The sequence below is a fragment of the Arvicanthis niloticus genome, chromosome 21 (assembly GCF_011762505.2).
Source record: "Arvicanthis niloticus isolate mArvNil1 chromosome 21, mArvNil1.pat.X, whole genome shotgun sequence".
Lineage (NCBI taxonomy): Eukaryota > Metazoa > Chordata > Mammalia > Rodentia > Muridae > Arvicanthis > Arvicanthis niloticus.
The window spans coordinates 8,663,278-8,678,852 of record NC_047678.1 but is presented as its reverse complement, the minus strand read 5'-3'; the positions used below and the strand labels follow the sequence as shown (position 1 = coordinate 8,678,852).

At 41.6% G+C, this 15,575-nt stretch overlaps 1 protein-coding gene and 1 pseudogene across 1 annotated transcript; one reads left to right on the top strand and one right to left on the bottom strand.

Annotated features, from left to right (window-relative positions):
• Nucleotides 1–1,566: 1,566 nt before the first annotated feature.
• On the bottom strand, nucleotides 1,567–6,219 carry Ripply2 (ripply transcriptional repressor 2). The gene is given in 4 exon segments (XM_034484313.2): nucleotides 1,567–1,791; nucleotides 5,116–5,180; nucleotides 5,504–5,718; nucleotides 5,721–6,219. Coding segments are annotated over 4 exon segments (828 nt in total). The 5' UTR covers nucleotides 6,112–6,219; the 3' UTR covers nucleotides 1,567–1,634.
• A 500-nt stretch (nucleotides 6,220–6,719) lies between these two features.
• On the top strand, nucleotides 6,720–7,901 carry LOC143435394 (NADH dehydrogenase [ubiquinone] 1 beta subcomplex subunit 4 pseudogene; annotated as a pseudogene).
• Nucleotides 7,902–15,575: the final 7,674 nt, after the last annotated feature.

Genomic DNA, 15,575 nt, shown 5'->3' with positions numbered 1-15,575 from the left:
GCTCTATCCACACACTCACACATTCTTCCTCCTCCCATAACTTTTTACTTTCACTGAAATCTTCCTTTAAAAGTGATTTGGTTTTGGTGTCATCTTTGTACTTAATGGTTTATGCACATTACTTTTAGCTTATTAAAGGAACATTTTGTCCGTCTGCACATCCATATCTAAACCATATACTGCATATATAGCACCTTATACTATTCTTTGTTAACAAGAGAAGCACCTAATGTTGTGGGCCCATGTCTCTGATTCACTGGGCTCTTTTTTGCATGTCTCTAGAAGAATACACAGATCCACAGAGTAGAATCCAATAAAATGAGAACATTTTCCCAAAGAGCAGTTCTAAATAACCCTGTCCATTCTCTGTGGGGAGCTAATTTTTTCTGACTCTGGACACATGATTTATTTCAATTATATAGTCTCCAGAGTTCCTGGGAATCAAAGTTGTTATAATATGGTTTAATATTATGAGAGAAAGTCTGTGGATATGCTTAGTCATTCCAGCAAGAGGCATTTCTTAGGTATATAATTAACTTTTATCTCCACCTCTACCCATTTTTATTCTGGAATACTGCAGGAAAGGTATTTTTGGTATATTGTCAGGCAAGCATTGAACTTGCAGTTCTCCTGCCTCATCCTCACAAGTACCTCAGATTATAGGTTAATAAAAATATGTTTGATAGCAACTGAACTGTTACCAGATGATTATATATAAACTAAAAGTACACCATGATCATAATTTACTATGTCACCTTAACCATGCAAATTGTCCATTGTCCATAACATTAATGGATGGAGTCAGTTTTCTGTGATGGCAACATAAGAGAACCAGCTATTGAAAATTTATTTTACTCCCCATAAGAAAATGTTTATATGAGAATATTGTGAGCATGGAACTAGAGCAAAAGGAAAGTGGATAATGCTGAATTTTATGTCTTCTAAATCTTAGCTTTATCCACAACAACAACAACAACAAAAGAATACTTTCACATTCCCACTGGTTTCAGACTCCATACAAATAATTCAAATTTAAACCTTTTTTTAAATATAGAAATCCCTCAACATATACAGAAAATACTGAACACCCGACTAAAGACAACAGGAGAGTATCAGAGTGACAGTCACGCTACTCGATACTTAATTATAGTCCTTAAGATTAAAGAGACACAAGATTGTTTTTTCTCAACTATAGATAATTACGTAAAGTGCTTTCATTATGAACTAGCAAACAAATATTAATATATGTCAGAGGAGTAGCAGCACCCAGTTTTCTTCACTAACTGCCAAGATTATATCATCTATAACTAAACATTCCAACTGAGATCAATAGAAAACACCGGACATTACAAGAGTCAGTCTTTAAAAAACCCAAACAGTATTGTATAAACAAACCAAAAGTATCCTCTGTGAACCACAAATATTTGCAAAATAGTCAGGACATCTGTACATGGTATCTATCTTAAATCCCAACATTTAATTCTAGTGTAGGGACAAAGAGAAGCCCAAATACCATGGTTATTACAAAATGTTTTATTAATAACATATATACAAATAAATTAGTTTTAAAAGTTTATGGTACATTTATATACAAAATTTAAATTCTACACAGCTCAAATTGTCAACAGAAGTAACTAATTAGATTGATTTTCACAGGCCGGCCCCTCTATTTCATCTTCACTATCAGAATCTTCATAAAAGGAAATTGTAGCTTGAATTGGGAAATTTTTCAGAAGAGTTTCTGCTTCTTGATATAAGTAGTCGTAACACTTGGACTTGGGCCAGAATAGTCTGAAAGAAGCAGACAACATACTATCCATATGTTTTCACACCCGGGATCCTAATTGTCACCAAACAATTGATTTCCACAAGCTCTCTATGCTTAATAATTAGTTTGCACATTTTAGAGACAGAATTTAAAGCTGCTACTGTTGTTGCAGCTTTCATGGAGTCTGCTTGCCAATGCACAAATAAATGGTTGACTCTTTGACATCTTTTATCCAAGATAAAAATTAGATTTAAAAGCTGATTACATGCTCTATAAGCAGACAATCAATGCTTATCTTATTTCACGTGTTGTGTACGTGTTTATTCTTATAAAAATGCAGAATGTTAGATTTTCACTCTCTAAATTTCTTTAGAAGGCAAATAAGTCCCACCACTCCATCACACACGTGGATGATACCCAACTACACAAAGAGGGCAGGATGTTTGCACCCTGAACAAGCTTCAATCACCCACGGTCCAGCAGAAAAACTTTAGATGTAGCCCTTAGTTATAGATATAGCTGATATACTTGGTCAGAAATATCTAAGAAGAGTGGCTTTAAGGTCTATGCCTTCACAACTTGCTAGGTGGGAAAGCGGCTCCAACACCAACCTTTATTCCAATCCATCTCCTCTCCCATCCAACCAATCTGGGAACATTATATTAGTGTATTGAGAATGATACAGGTTTTATACAATTAATTTGCATGTATGCATCATTATCTCAGAATTTTACAATTTTGACCGATATTCATTTGACCTGGTGGCCTTCTTTTATTTCTCATACAAAGAAAAAAATAAATAAGACTGAGTTGACAACTATCCTGAAGTCACTTTAGTGTAGGGAAAAGGACTCTGTCTACATACAATTGAGTGACTCTAACCAAGGAAAGATTATCTTGTGTTCAGTGTGCTCAATCTTGAAAGACAGAAAGTTAGGCAGCAGAGTTTACATATATTTCTAGTTATACCCATTAAAAGCATATAATCTCAATACTTAAATAACTAGCTATCAATTATGCATGCAATAAGTGTTGTAGTGAGCTCTTGCACCAACATAATCTACCAAATAGAATAAATCATGAATCCTACAGTCAAAGAAGTGACCACTGAAGAAAAAGTGTAAGACACACAATACAAGTCAAGATAGAAATTAATAAAAATTAACTAAGAAAACCACAATTGAATTGTTCAGCGGAGAAAGGAATTGTTTACAAAATTACCAATCTATTTTCTAATATGTAGTTGGAATTTGCCAATCCCCCCAAAATGTTGTTCAGTTGGTATCATAATGAATGGTCAGAATGTCTCACTGTGGGCAGTTCTTGTTTGAGTTCCCCCTGTTGTGATTCTTTCGTCTCCTCTGAGGCCTTCCCTTACTCCATTACCAGGTGGAGGCTCGCCCTTCCTCTAGGCCTTCCTTGAGAACTCTCACCACCTCTGTCTGCACCTCCTCAGGATGACCTCACTCACTGCCATGAGTCCCCAAGCCTTTCACACTCACAGACCTCACACCAGTGTTTGCAGTGAAGGTCTGCAGCCTATCTCATGACTTACATGCAATCCTCTCCCTAATAGCTCTGTTTGGATGCCCTAAAGCATGTGCAATGGAATGAACAACCATTTAGACCCACTTCCTCCTTCCCCACAACTGCATCGTCACAGAACATCACTCACCTGGTCAGCAGCCACAGATTTGGGAGGAATTCTGGCTTTTTAGCTGTTCTTCACCCATCTTCCCAGTACATTATAAAGCCCTGCTTTGTCTCCCAAGTACTTCCTACATCTACTAAGTCTCATCTCCTTTTTTGATGTCTTTGAAAAGCTCTTCTTCATTTCTTACTTGTAACTACTTCCAGTTTTTGTTTTTGAGTCTTTATTGCTTTGAGTCCCTTAGTGCTTTTCTGAAACACTGATTGGATCATACCATTCTTCTGGCTAAAATCTATAGCCAGCAACACATTCTACAGAGAAAACCCCATGGGTCTCTGGACAAAACTCTGTATGGAGGTGTATAAGCTCTGGCCCTTCACTACCTTTGTCACCACTGCAGCTATACACATCCAAGTTTCCAGTTCTTGGAGCTCCAGCAGGAACCATGACCTGATATCTCTTTTCTGATGTCATTTCTTTGAATTAAAAAAAAAAATCCACTCATGTGACTCTTGGAGACTCAACAATAGTAACCATAACCAACTTATAACACATCTTTTGTGAGCTTTCCCCATCCCTTCAAAAGTAACATATTTCATGCTTTGACCTCACTTCAAAACTAATCAAAGTAAAGCTGGAGAGATGGCTTAGTGGTTAAGAACATTAGCTGTTCTTCCAGGGACCTGGGTTCTGGTTCCAGCATCCACATAACAGTTAATAACTATTAGCAACTCTAGTTCCAGGGCATCCTACTCCCTCTTCTGACCTCTGTGGACACAAGGCACGCACATGGTGCAAATACATCTATGTGCAAGCAAGATACTCAGACACATAAAAAATAAAACATGACCACAGTAAGCTGAATCCCACCTATCATTTGCTTGCCCTGTCTTCTTCAGTTACTCTCAGCATATGTAGGTAACCAACATGTATCAACTATTGTACACGGCTTATAAACACACAGACACAGGCTAGGCTTTCTTTAACACAGGCACACAGGCCTTCTTTGAACAGTCCTGAGAACACCGCACAATCATAAACATTTTATCTTAAGTTAAAACTACAAAGAATTTTACAGAAAGGCTGGCTTTCTGTGGGGGCTTGGGGGACATGAAACGATCAAAAAACAGTAAAAACAAACGAAAACAGTGAACAGCTGGACCAGCCTTAGGTATTCTAAGTGTCAAGCTTGTTCTGTTACAAACCCGTTACTGTCCACCCCATTCTTCCTTTTGGTTTGCAAGAAAGTAATGCATATACTCTGCATGCTGATAAGCCTGTTTTACAGTGTCCTTTTAGGATTAAAAATAATAAAATAAAAACGCAAAACAACTTTTCGGGCATAAGATATCTCCCAGAGTCATCCTTCTGTCTTATAACCCAGAGCCTCCTTCAGGGCAGGTAAACACCCTGCCAGTGAGCAACATGCCCAGCCTACAGGATTCTCATTCTAATCAGTCTGCTTTCTCTCTTTTAAGCCAATTCTATTAGCATTTACTCACTCTCCACCGACTGACAGTTACTTTATGAGGTAAGTCCTGTATTTTCCCATTCTGTGAATAAGACAATCCTCAGAGTGGGAACACAGAGTAACTAAGGCAGATTTTCCAAAAGCGAGAAACTGGGGCGCCAGCTATTAAACCAAGCTGCGTGATTATGCCCCATCATGCCCCATCCAGTAAGGCCTGTCACTCACCTGACAGGGTGTTGGTATTGCAAAAGCTTCCCCGAAGCTTCAGTCATTCCTGGGCCACTGGGCAACTAGGAAGGAAAGAAGTTATCAGTCGCAGTCACCACGCATCGTATCTCATTGGGAAATTGTGACCCAGTGCCTCTGGTTCAGGTAGGAGCTGTGACCCTGAGCCTCTCTGCAACCCAGCTCTTCAGCTGCAAGTGGCTGCATCACTGAAGCGAATGTCCCAGCCCGCGTTCAAACCACAGGGCCTGGGGCAGGCACACTGTTAAGCACTGTGCAGATTGGGAGCTCAAGCCACTTGGACTCTTACTACCCATACCTGGATTGGGGGGATCCGGAGTGGGGATGCCCTGCAGCCTGAACCGCAGCGGGCCACACTGTCACTCACCGCCTCTGCAGCATGGGGCTCCGCCCGCTCCTCTTTCTCGCCAGGAGTTCGAACCCACGGTCTCCAGAAGCCCTCGGACCTGCAGGATAGCAAGCGCAAGCTGCGCATAAGGAACGTGAGCGGGGCCACCGGACTCAACTCCGACTTAGCAAGGGCACTGGGGACGGGCAAAGGCAAGGGCGGCGGGGACAGGGCGAGGGCTGAGGTAGAGGGCACACGGGGACGAGCCGGTCCTCGGGCTCCGTGGGCGGCGGGCACGGGGTGGGGGATGCGCGGGGATGGATCCGGGCTGATAGGTACCCGGACTGCGCGGGCGGCGGGCAGAGGCTGCGCGAGGGCGGACATGCTGGGCTGTGCGCGCTCTCGGCGCTCTCCGTGGTATCCATGGCAGGACGACCGCTGCGGTGTCGCAGCCCGGCTTTATTTAGCCCTTGCAGACCTTCGCACCCCGGCCGCCCTAGCTCCGCATAAACAAAACGGCAGCGCGTGAAGGCGCCGCGGGCCGCGCGCGGGTGTGAACGCGTGCAACATCCCAAATGGCCCGGGAACCGGCTGCTGGAGCGAGTGTTAATAGCCCCCTGACACACGGCCTGGGAGAAAAACAGCATGCGCTCAAGCTGCCAATTTCCATGTGAAGAGGTTAGGAGGGGATGGAATTAAACGATTCTACACGTTTTTGTGTATTTCTGCAAAAATGCCCAGGGCTGGTAATTGCCTGACACTTGGCTTGGCTTTTTGGCCTTCAGCAAATGCACCTGGCTCTGCAGCAGCCTGTGTTCTACAAACTGGATATGGAATAAGAAGCAAAACAAATAGCCTTAGTCTCACCCGTCATCCCCCGAATATCAAGCAAAGGCACAAACGAAGTGTCTGTGTGTGGAAATATAGATCAATAATAAATGTGTGTTTTTAAAGCAGTTATTGATAAGTTCTGTTCACAATCTGCCTGTTATTTGAAGGGGATAAAAAATCTTGGGCAAGAAGAGATGAATTATGAAAACCTGATTGTTACAGCTAAGAGGGGCTGAGACGGTTGTCATGTGGTCTCAGTGCCTTTCCACAGTCTCGTGACTTTTCTCAAACTCTTGTTAGTATCTCTCTCCAGTAAGCCCTGGCTGTATCATCTCTACAACTCTGCCATCACTTGGTACTTTATCAACAGATTATAGTTAGGCAACACTTTGTGGTTGGGGAAGATGAGGAGGAGAATATACGAGATAAATTATTTATTCTTTCTGTACTAGTTTCTTCTCTTGGGAGTTACCCCTTGTTTATATGTAGAGGTCCATTAATGTTCTGTTTCAAAGCAAATATGATCTGTAAATGTTATAATTCCTTTCCAAGACATTTTAAATAATGAAAATGAGTTTCCTCAAACACTGCAGATTGAACATCTTAAATGTCAACCTTAGTACATCTTCTAGTCACTCTGTTACTTCATAAGGAAAGAATCCACTTAATTATTACCTAGGGGGCTGCAATGACGTAACTCCCAGAAGGATGAGATATGATTTTCTTCAGATAATGAAATCAGTGAAGATAGATGCCCATTGCTTTTCTCCACAGCTCAGAGTAACAACGCTTATTAAATGCTTGTTGCATGTCTGGCACACAGTAAGCCCTTCCTTGACAGATGATAGAAATGATTTTAAGAATATCATGGCCAGCTGGCTCAGCAGGTTAAGATGCCAGCTGCCAGGCCTGACGACTTGAGTTCGGTCCCCAGAGCCTGCATAGTAGAAGGAAAAAAATTGACTCCCACAAGTCGTCCTCTGACCACACACAACAGTGGTGTGAGAACCCACCATATCCATACCTAAGTGCGTGCGTGCATACTCGACCTAGGCAGGTGGGTGTGTACACAACCTACACAGGGATTTCTAGAAGGATCCATTAAAAAAATGTTATTGTCAGGGAGCCAAGATGTTGAGTTCCAAGTATAAGCCTGTGCCCCTGGCCACTCTCCCCAGTACCCTGGACCCTGCTGGGTATGACGTGTCTCTGGATACCGGAAAGGCACAGGTTGAGCGCTTGAGCATAAGGGCCTGGCTTAAACGGGAGTATCTGCTTCAGTACAATGACTCCAAACGCCAATCACAATTGAGGATCCTGCCTTGATTCGTTGGACCTATGCAAGATCAACAAATATTTATCCTAATTTCAGACCCACTTCGAAGAACTGACCTTTAGGAGCTGTGGCAGCTTTTGGGCCCCTTATCTTCTGGTATTATGTTTTCAAAACAGACAGGTACAGAAAGGAAAGACTTATCCAGGAAGGAAAATTGGACAGAAAATTTAACATCTACTAAGTTTGGCAAGGATGACTCCATTCTTGCATAAATAAATCTCCTATTAATTAATCAAAAAATGTTATTGTCTCTGTGTGGAAACCGGCTAAGAAGAGAAGGGATGAGGCTATTGCTGACACAGCGATGAGGCGAAAGAGGCAGGGCAGGCTTGGGCTGCTGGGAATATGCTGTGCTCAGACATTTTGACTTTGTTCTGTAAGTATTGGCGGAAGAATGACTATAAGTCAGAGAGGGGGTGACTACAGCTTGTATTTTTTTTTTAAGTCTTTTTGACACAACCGTGGAAGACTAGAGTCATTGAAAGCTAGCGGTGAGAACAGGGACACCCCTGAAAGGCTGGTCTCTGCAGGCCATAGCAAGGCATATATTCACAAAGGACAGATCTGAAGGATAGTTAAGAAACAGCATCCACAGAACTCTCTGGGTCATAAAGACAAAGTGCTCATGAAAGTGGAGCTGACATATATTCTGAGATACGGAACCCACTTAGCAGAGGTGGGTGGTGATGGATCAGGCACAGCCAAGATCACAGAAGACCCAGAACACAAGCGAAACTCCCATATTTCAGTTTTTCAAATGACCTAGAGAAGAAAAAGAAAATAATGAATTTTATATTGGTTTGTCAATCAATCAGGATAGACGGGGCCATATTGGGAGCAAGGAGTACTTCCAAAATTTCACAGGATTAACACAGAGGAAGTGATTTCCTCACTCACCCTGTATACATCCTGTTTTGTTTAGTGGAAGGCTGGCTTTTAGGCTTGGCTCTTGAAGGCAGACTGATGAAGTTTGATCTCTGGACTGTTGCCAGTTATTACAACAGGGAAACCTGTAAACCTGTGTGCCTAAAGTGACACATGTCATCTCCAAAACATTTCTCTGGCCCAAACTGGCGAGATGACATATTTATCTCAAAGGAGAAGGGAAAGAAATATATTTCCATTGTATTCCCCCAAAGAGGAGAAACAGAAACAAACCGCATGCAAGAGTAGCCTTTCCCTGTGGCTGCTGAACAGATATTCAGTTCACTGTCCTTCCCGTGGGGCAGGGGGAACAGAGACACTAAGGACAAGAACTCAGATGGATCTGGTGGCTTCTGAGAAGTCTTGAACATAGATAGAGGTGCACAGAGAGCAACCAGAGACGTGAATGCTCGGGTGCAGCAGAGAACTAAAAATGAATTTAAATGTGGGAGCATCAGTCAAAAAGTGTGATCAACAATAGGGACCGATTCACTTCCTACGGGAATGTTGTAGCTGGTGAGAGCAAACCAAGGCCAGAGCTGTGCAGCCTGACAGCTCTTAGATGAGCCAGAACTTAAAAAAAAAATCACTGAAGAGGACCCGAGGCAGGTAAAAGTGATCAGGTTCAAGTGTTGTGGGAAGATGAGGTAAGGAGTTGGCCCAGTGAGGGAGAAGAGAGGCAAACACAATAAAGGCAGATCTTCATCGGATTCAGCAACTAAAGGGTTGACATGACTTTAGAAATCATCGTTCAGACGCATATGGACAGAAGCTTTTTCCTGCACTCTGGACGAAAACTAAAGAAGAGGAGAATGTTGAGGATGTTCTCTCTCTTGAGAAGAGTGGGAGGGGAATGCAGACCAGGAGAGGAGGATCCTCTGGAGATGAGGGAGGGACTGCATGATGGCGATCGTCCCCAAGCAGGAAGGTTGAAATGAGCAGCTCAGCAACCCTGGGGGAAGAGTCTCATGAAGTGGGAAGTTACTGCTGATCGCAATCAAATACCTGAGAAGCTGGCAGTTCAAGGGAATCGATCTGGCATGGAGAAGGAGAGGCATCACGTGGCAATGACATACATAAACCGGACAGAACACCGCACCCCCAGAAGAAAAGGCAAAAGCCAGTTAATAAGAATATAGCAAGAATATTGTTTGATCAAGTTTATTTTAAACTGATAGGCAAAAATATAGATTACTAGAACTCCAAAAATCCCAAACCTTTCATTTCTACACTGATTGCATTAAATTATCTATTTGTATGGAGCTTAAAACTGAGTCCCCCATGGTACCAGGGACAAAGTAGTATTTTTTTATTTATGAATTTTTTTTCTGTGCAGCTTGTCATTTTCATCAAAGATAGGCTCACACAGATAAATCATGAAAGGGAGCATTACTTTTAAAATGTTTCAGAAGACAAGAGCACTTTTCAGGAACATTATATTTACTACTTTAGAATAGATGCACATACTTCTTTCTTTCTTTATTTTTATTAGTAACTTTTATTTTTAATGTTAATCAACGGCTTTATAAGTTTGGTGTTGCTCAATAACAAGATTCCAATACAATCAAAAGTGTAACCCAATATCCAACCTAGATATACCAACTATCTTTGACTGGCGGAGACACACACACATCTGCCTCCATGGTCCCCACCCCCCTCATCTCCTAGCTCCTCCTCTCCTCCTCCTCTTCCTCTCCTTCCTCTTCCCACCTTAGCTCCTCCTACATATCACCCTTCCTGTTAAAATAAAAAAAGTCTTTTCTCTCAAAATACAATTAGAGCGTAACTATACCAATTTATATCAGTAAGGTACAAGATACACATACTTCTTAAGCTTGACTCAACGTGGGATAGAACGTCTTATAAAACAGCGACAGAGAGCTGCAGAGACGGCACAGGTAGAGGCTGAGTTCAATGACTTCATCCCTGAGACTCACATGATGGAACTTCTGCAAGCAAGTTGTCCTCTGACCTTCACAATGTGCACTGTGACACGTAGATGCATGCATGTATCATGCACACACACAATTGAGATGCAATAAAATTTCAAATAAATTAGAAAGAAATACAGATGTATAATGTAGTCTGTGATCTAACATGACATGTTACAGTGAGGTTTTAGAATTTCATGGTGACCCCTAGCAGGACCTTCGCAGGACATGTTTCCCAGAACATATTAAACATGCTCTTCAAAACATTCTCATAATCTAGAGACTAGCTTCCATAACCTCTTAAGACTGAAATATTAAAAACTTTACTTATTCAAGCATTTATTGGACACCCACTATGTATCAGATGCAATTCCCACAACTTGGGCTCCATTCATGACAAAAGGCCACCACTGTCATACTTCAGGTAGCAATATTTCTGCATTTGAGCCACCAAGCTTTATATTCTACTAGAGAAAAATTATAAATGTACCTTACATATGTGTGCCAAACATGTTTTCTTGCCTCTTTATTATTGCAAGATTAATATGAGAGAGAAAGGGAGTATATCCCAGAGGCAATATGCTAGGTGGTGGTCCCCAAGGAGGAAGCCAGAAAGGAAGCAAGACTGCACTCCAAACAGACTGAGCATCAGTAGTGTCTGGAAATCACAAACAAAAAGATAAAGACGGAATCTGAACTAATCAGCCATTTTGATTGTGGTCTGCTGTGGCACGACGCTTCCCAAGGGACAAGATGACCTCACAGGATATGATTTATTCCACACTTACAAATGGAGCTGACGAGATGTGTGAAGGACTGGGGCATTGCCATGCCTCATTCTGCTTGCCACCGTGCACCTCCACTCAATGCCAGCTTCACGTGTGACCAGAGGCCAGTTCATACTCATCCCTTCATTGATTTTATGAAGCCTGTACAGTTAAGCCAAAACAGACACCTGTGTAACACAACTAGACTTTTTGTTTGAACATTGCACATATAAAATGTGTGTGCTGCCAGGCGAATTATTCATTTCTATCTGAACACTAATTGAATAAAATTTATTAACTTTTTTTGGTATTCTGTTTTAATTACATAATTATGTTTCCCCCCCAGAAATGTATGAGAAATCAAGTACAGACCCCTAAACCTCATGTGTATGAGGAATGATTGGGGTGTTGTAAGACTGAATTGTGGTGAGGGGTGCACAGTTCTGTGAATTAATTCAACATTGTTAACTTGTATCATAATATAATTTAGTTATATGCAAAACGACAAACCTTAAAGGATAGATTCTTCCTTGGCTGCTCTCAGGTTGGGCCTGATGTACTAAACAATTAAACCTGTTTTAAATTATTACAGATTTGCAAGTTTTTAAGAAAAATGTGTCGTGGGAGCTGGAGCGTTAGCCCAGTGGTTAGAGCACTTGCTGCTCTTCCAGAGAACCTGAGTACCAGTTCCCAGCACCCAGGACTGGTGGCTCACAATCACCTCTAACTCCAGCTCCAGGGAGTTAGGTCCCTTTCTGGTCTCTTCAAGCACCTGATTATAATATACATACAAATATACACATAAGTAAAAGCTAAAATACATCCCTCTCCCTTTTCTTAAAGATCAGAATTTAACATCTTTGGTAGAGTGCATGGCTATAACACCTGTGATGACATTGGTATTTATTTCAAAGTATAGCCTGTGTTTGTGCCGGTCTCCAGGCAGTTCTAGATGCCTTCACTGTAGCAACTGTGTGGAGTCTCTACCTGAGTTGCCTGATTTGTAATCAAAGCAAGTCCTTCATGCGGATGTTGGGTCTGCAGCAAAGAACTTGGTCTCCAGTCTGAGCCGCTCATTACTCACCGCCCAGTCCTGTCCATCAAGTCTCCGTTATTGCTGACTTGCCAGCCCAGCACCTCACACCAAGGCCACCCTTATGAAAGAAGCATTTATATCAGTCTGGAGCTTGCTAGGGGGTTAACCCCATGAAAATATTTAAAACTCACTTGTCCAACCAAAATGTTCCCTTTTCTTCACCATTTATAAATGAGATGGAGTTTTTGTGATCGGCGTTTTATGGCAGTAAGATCTAATTTGAGATAATTGACTTCATGAAGAGCCATTTTCAGTTGGAGGACCATATTCTTCATTGAAGGTGGCATTTACAAGCCATTAGACACTGAAGAATGTTCCCAGGTTTAAGATGAAGATAACAGTTGTGACAAAAACTGACTTAGAGCTGAGCAGAGCTGGCGTGTGTTGTTTTAAAGCAGGAAGGTGCTCACAGATGGCTCAGGGAGAGATTTAGCAAGTCTGTGCTAATCACACTCATGCATGGGAATACCTCCACCAGAAGCAGCCACGTTTCCCTGGGCTCTCTTTTTCCAGGGTGGGGTGGGGTGGGGGTAGGAGTTCTTACTCAGTTAATAACTACAAGTAGGCATAGTATTTGAAAACCTGGAATATCTAATGTTTCATACTATAGTTACAATTAAGTGCATATTATTCAGGCCTCTAAGACAAAGAGACTGTCTGTGAGCAGTGGTTACAATCCAAAGTTTATGAAGATAAAAACAACTTTTAGCATTTCGGTTTTAAACAGAAAAATAAGTGTGGGTTCTTGAAGGCTTTACTTCTAGATAGTTTTTGACTTCTGTGTCTCAGATTAATTTTCCACACATAATAAATTATTTATAATAAAACACAGTACCTTCAAAAATCTACCCCAGCCGTTAAGAGAAACGTGTCTTTCCTACTATGAAACTATATTTTATTGGTTTCATTACATCTGATATTTTCTGTTAAATGTCTACTAACAGTGCAAATTTAAAACCCAATGCGACTAAGTATCATCAACCCAAGCAGCACACACACCAGGAGATTTTTATTTTAAAGTTTGCTTTCAGCACACAACATAAGACGTTTCAATGAGAGATGATTCAGAAAAGTAGATCCAATCACCAGATACTTATTGACCAGCCATGATGAGTGGAGCACCAAGTGTGGAATGCACAGGAGGAAACCAACATGTCGGCCAGTCCTCACATCCCCCTAATCCAGTGGTTCTCAACCTTCCTAATGCTGTGACCCTTTAATACAGTTCTTCATGCTGTAGTGACCCCCCCAACCATAAAACTATTTTGCTACCATTTTATAACTGTAATTTTGATGCTGCTATGGATTATAATGTAAATATCTTATATGCGGAATATCTGATATGTGATCCCCCAAAGGGGTCAAGACCCACAGGTTGAGAATCAGCGCTCTAGTGAGAAGATGGGACTTACACAAATGCACACAAGCAATTACAGATCCATAAGAGTTCTACCAATGGAATTAGACAAGATTTGGTAGGAAGTAACCAGAGGATAATACCTTATTCTATACAGGGTAGTCAGGGAAGATTCCCAAAGAGATTTAAGCTGAGACCTGAAGGAAACTGACCAAGGACCATTTCCTAAATGATCTATACATTATTGCAAAAATTATCACAGAAAATATGTTGCTTTTCCGGTTGGCTCATATAAGTAGATGAAACAGATGGTGTGTGGGTTGTTGCAGGAAAAAAAAAAAAACCAAGGCTGTATTGAATAATATATTTCTGTGTTTGTTTCTGACTCTTATTGGGTTATAGAATAAAAATTATATTCCTTAAATGAGTAAATAACTCCCAGTTTTTACTTGAAAGCAACATGTTTAAAGGAAGGGGATGTGTCAGCAGTGACAACTAAAGGATGCCTTAACTAAGTAAACAAAAGTGTGGTAGTGTAAGGCTGAATGGAACCACGCTTGATTGTTGAATAATATATGTTAGGAGTTGATGGTTGCTAGTTGTTTTAAGAAGTCCGACCGCAGCTCAGAACAGACCACTCCAGACCACGCGGTTCCAAGGGGGAGGAGGTTTATTCAGGGGCTAGGGCAAAGGTGGGGAGAGGAAGGTGGAAGAGAGAAGAGAGAAGAGAAGTAGAGGCCGGCCGTGACCACGTGGAGAGAGAGGAAGGTGGGGGAGGGGACAGAGAGGCAAGAGGGTAAGAGAGAGAGAGTAAGAGAGTAAGAATAAGAGGAAAAGAGTAAGAGGAAGAGAGTGAGGAGGGGGCGAGCAGCCCCTTTTATAGTGGATCAGGCCTACCTGGCAGTTGCCAGGTAACTGTGGGGAGGAGCATACCTGGCTGTTGCCAGGTAACTGGGGAGGTGGAGTTTAGACAGAATACTAACAACGGTCATGAGCTATAAACGTTTAAGGAAACACGACTTCACGCTGTGATGCTCTGAAGTATACTTTGGTTCTCAGTGACTTCTGAGCCACAGGAAGCTTTTATCACACTAACACTGAGGATTTTGCCCAGTGTTTCGTGGTAGTGTTAGTCACTGCAATGAGGCATCTCATCTGTGGCAACAGTAGAATAAGATCTCATTATTCAGCTATCTAATCGCTATGCCCCACTCTCACTCTTGCTAAACAAACCCCAACTCTGTGTGAATGTCAAGGAATCATGTGGCTTTGGGAAGGCTGCTTCCTCAGCTATAGAAGGGAGGTGCAGTTTGATACCAGGAGTGGGGATCAAATGAGAAACCAGCTTCCTAGGCTGGCATGCTGTAAGTAATAAAGGGGGAGGAAGTCTCCAGACTGTGCTGACACCGTTGAGCTAAGGCATTGACATATCTGGTACCTGTGCTTCTCGGTAGATGAGAATATGAATTTGCTTATTTCAGTTTTTCATCTTTAATGAATTTCCTATTTGCTGCTTTATATATCCCAACAGCAGTTAATTTTAGCCAAATATTATTCAGAAGAGTAACTGAACATACTTCTTATAATAGAAAAAAGCAGTTGATTTGGAATTGCAAAACAGATGGTCAGTCTGTCTTTCCCCCATGGGGGTGTGTCTTCACAATGATCCTGTCTTTATAAACACAAGGTTTTTTTTCTCACTTATCTTGGTAACCTCCACAGAGATAATGTTATCTACTATTTTCTCTTTTGGTAGATTAAGCCAGAATTGACCAAAGAAGTTATTACCTGAGAAAATGGTTCCCAAACCCTTTAAATTCTTAAAAAAAAATATTGAGGCTAATTATTCCAAACCTAAAAAAAAAAATC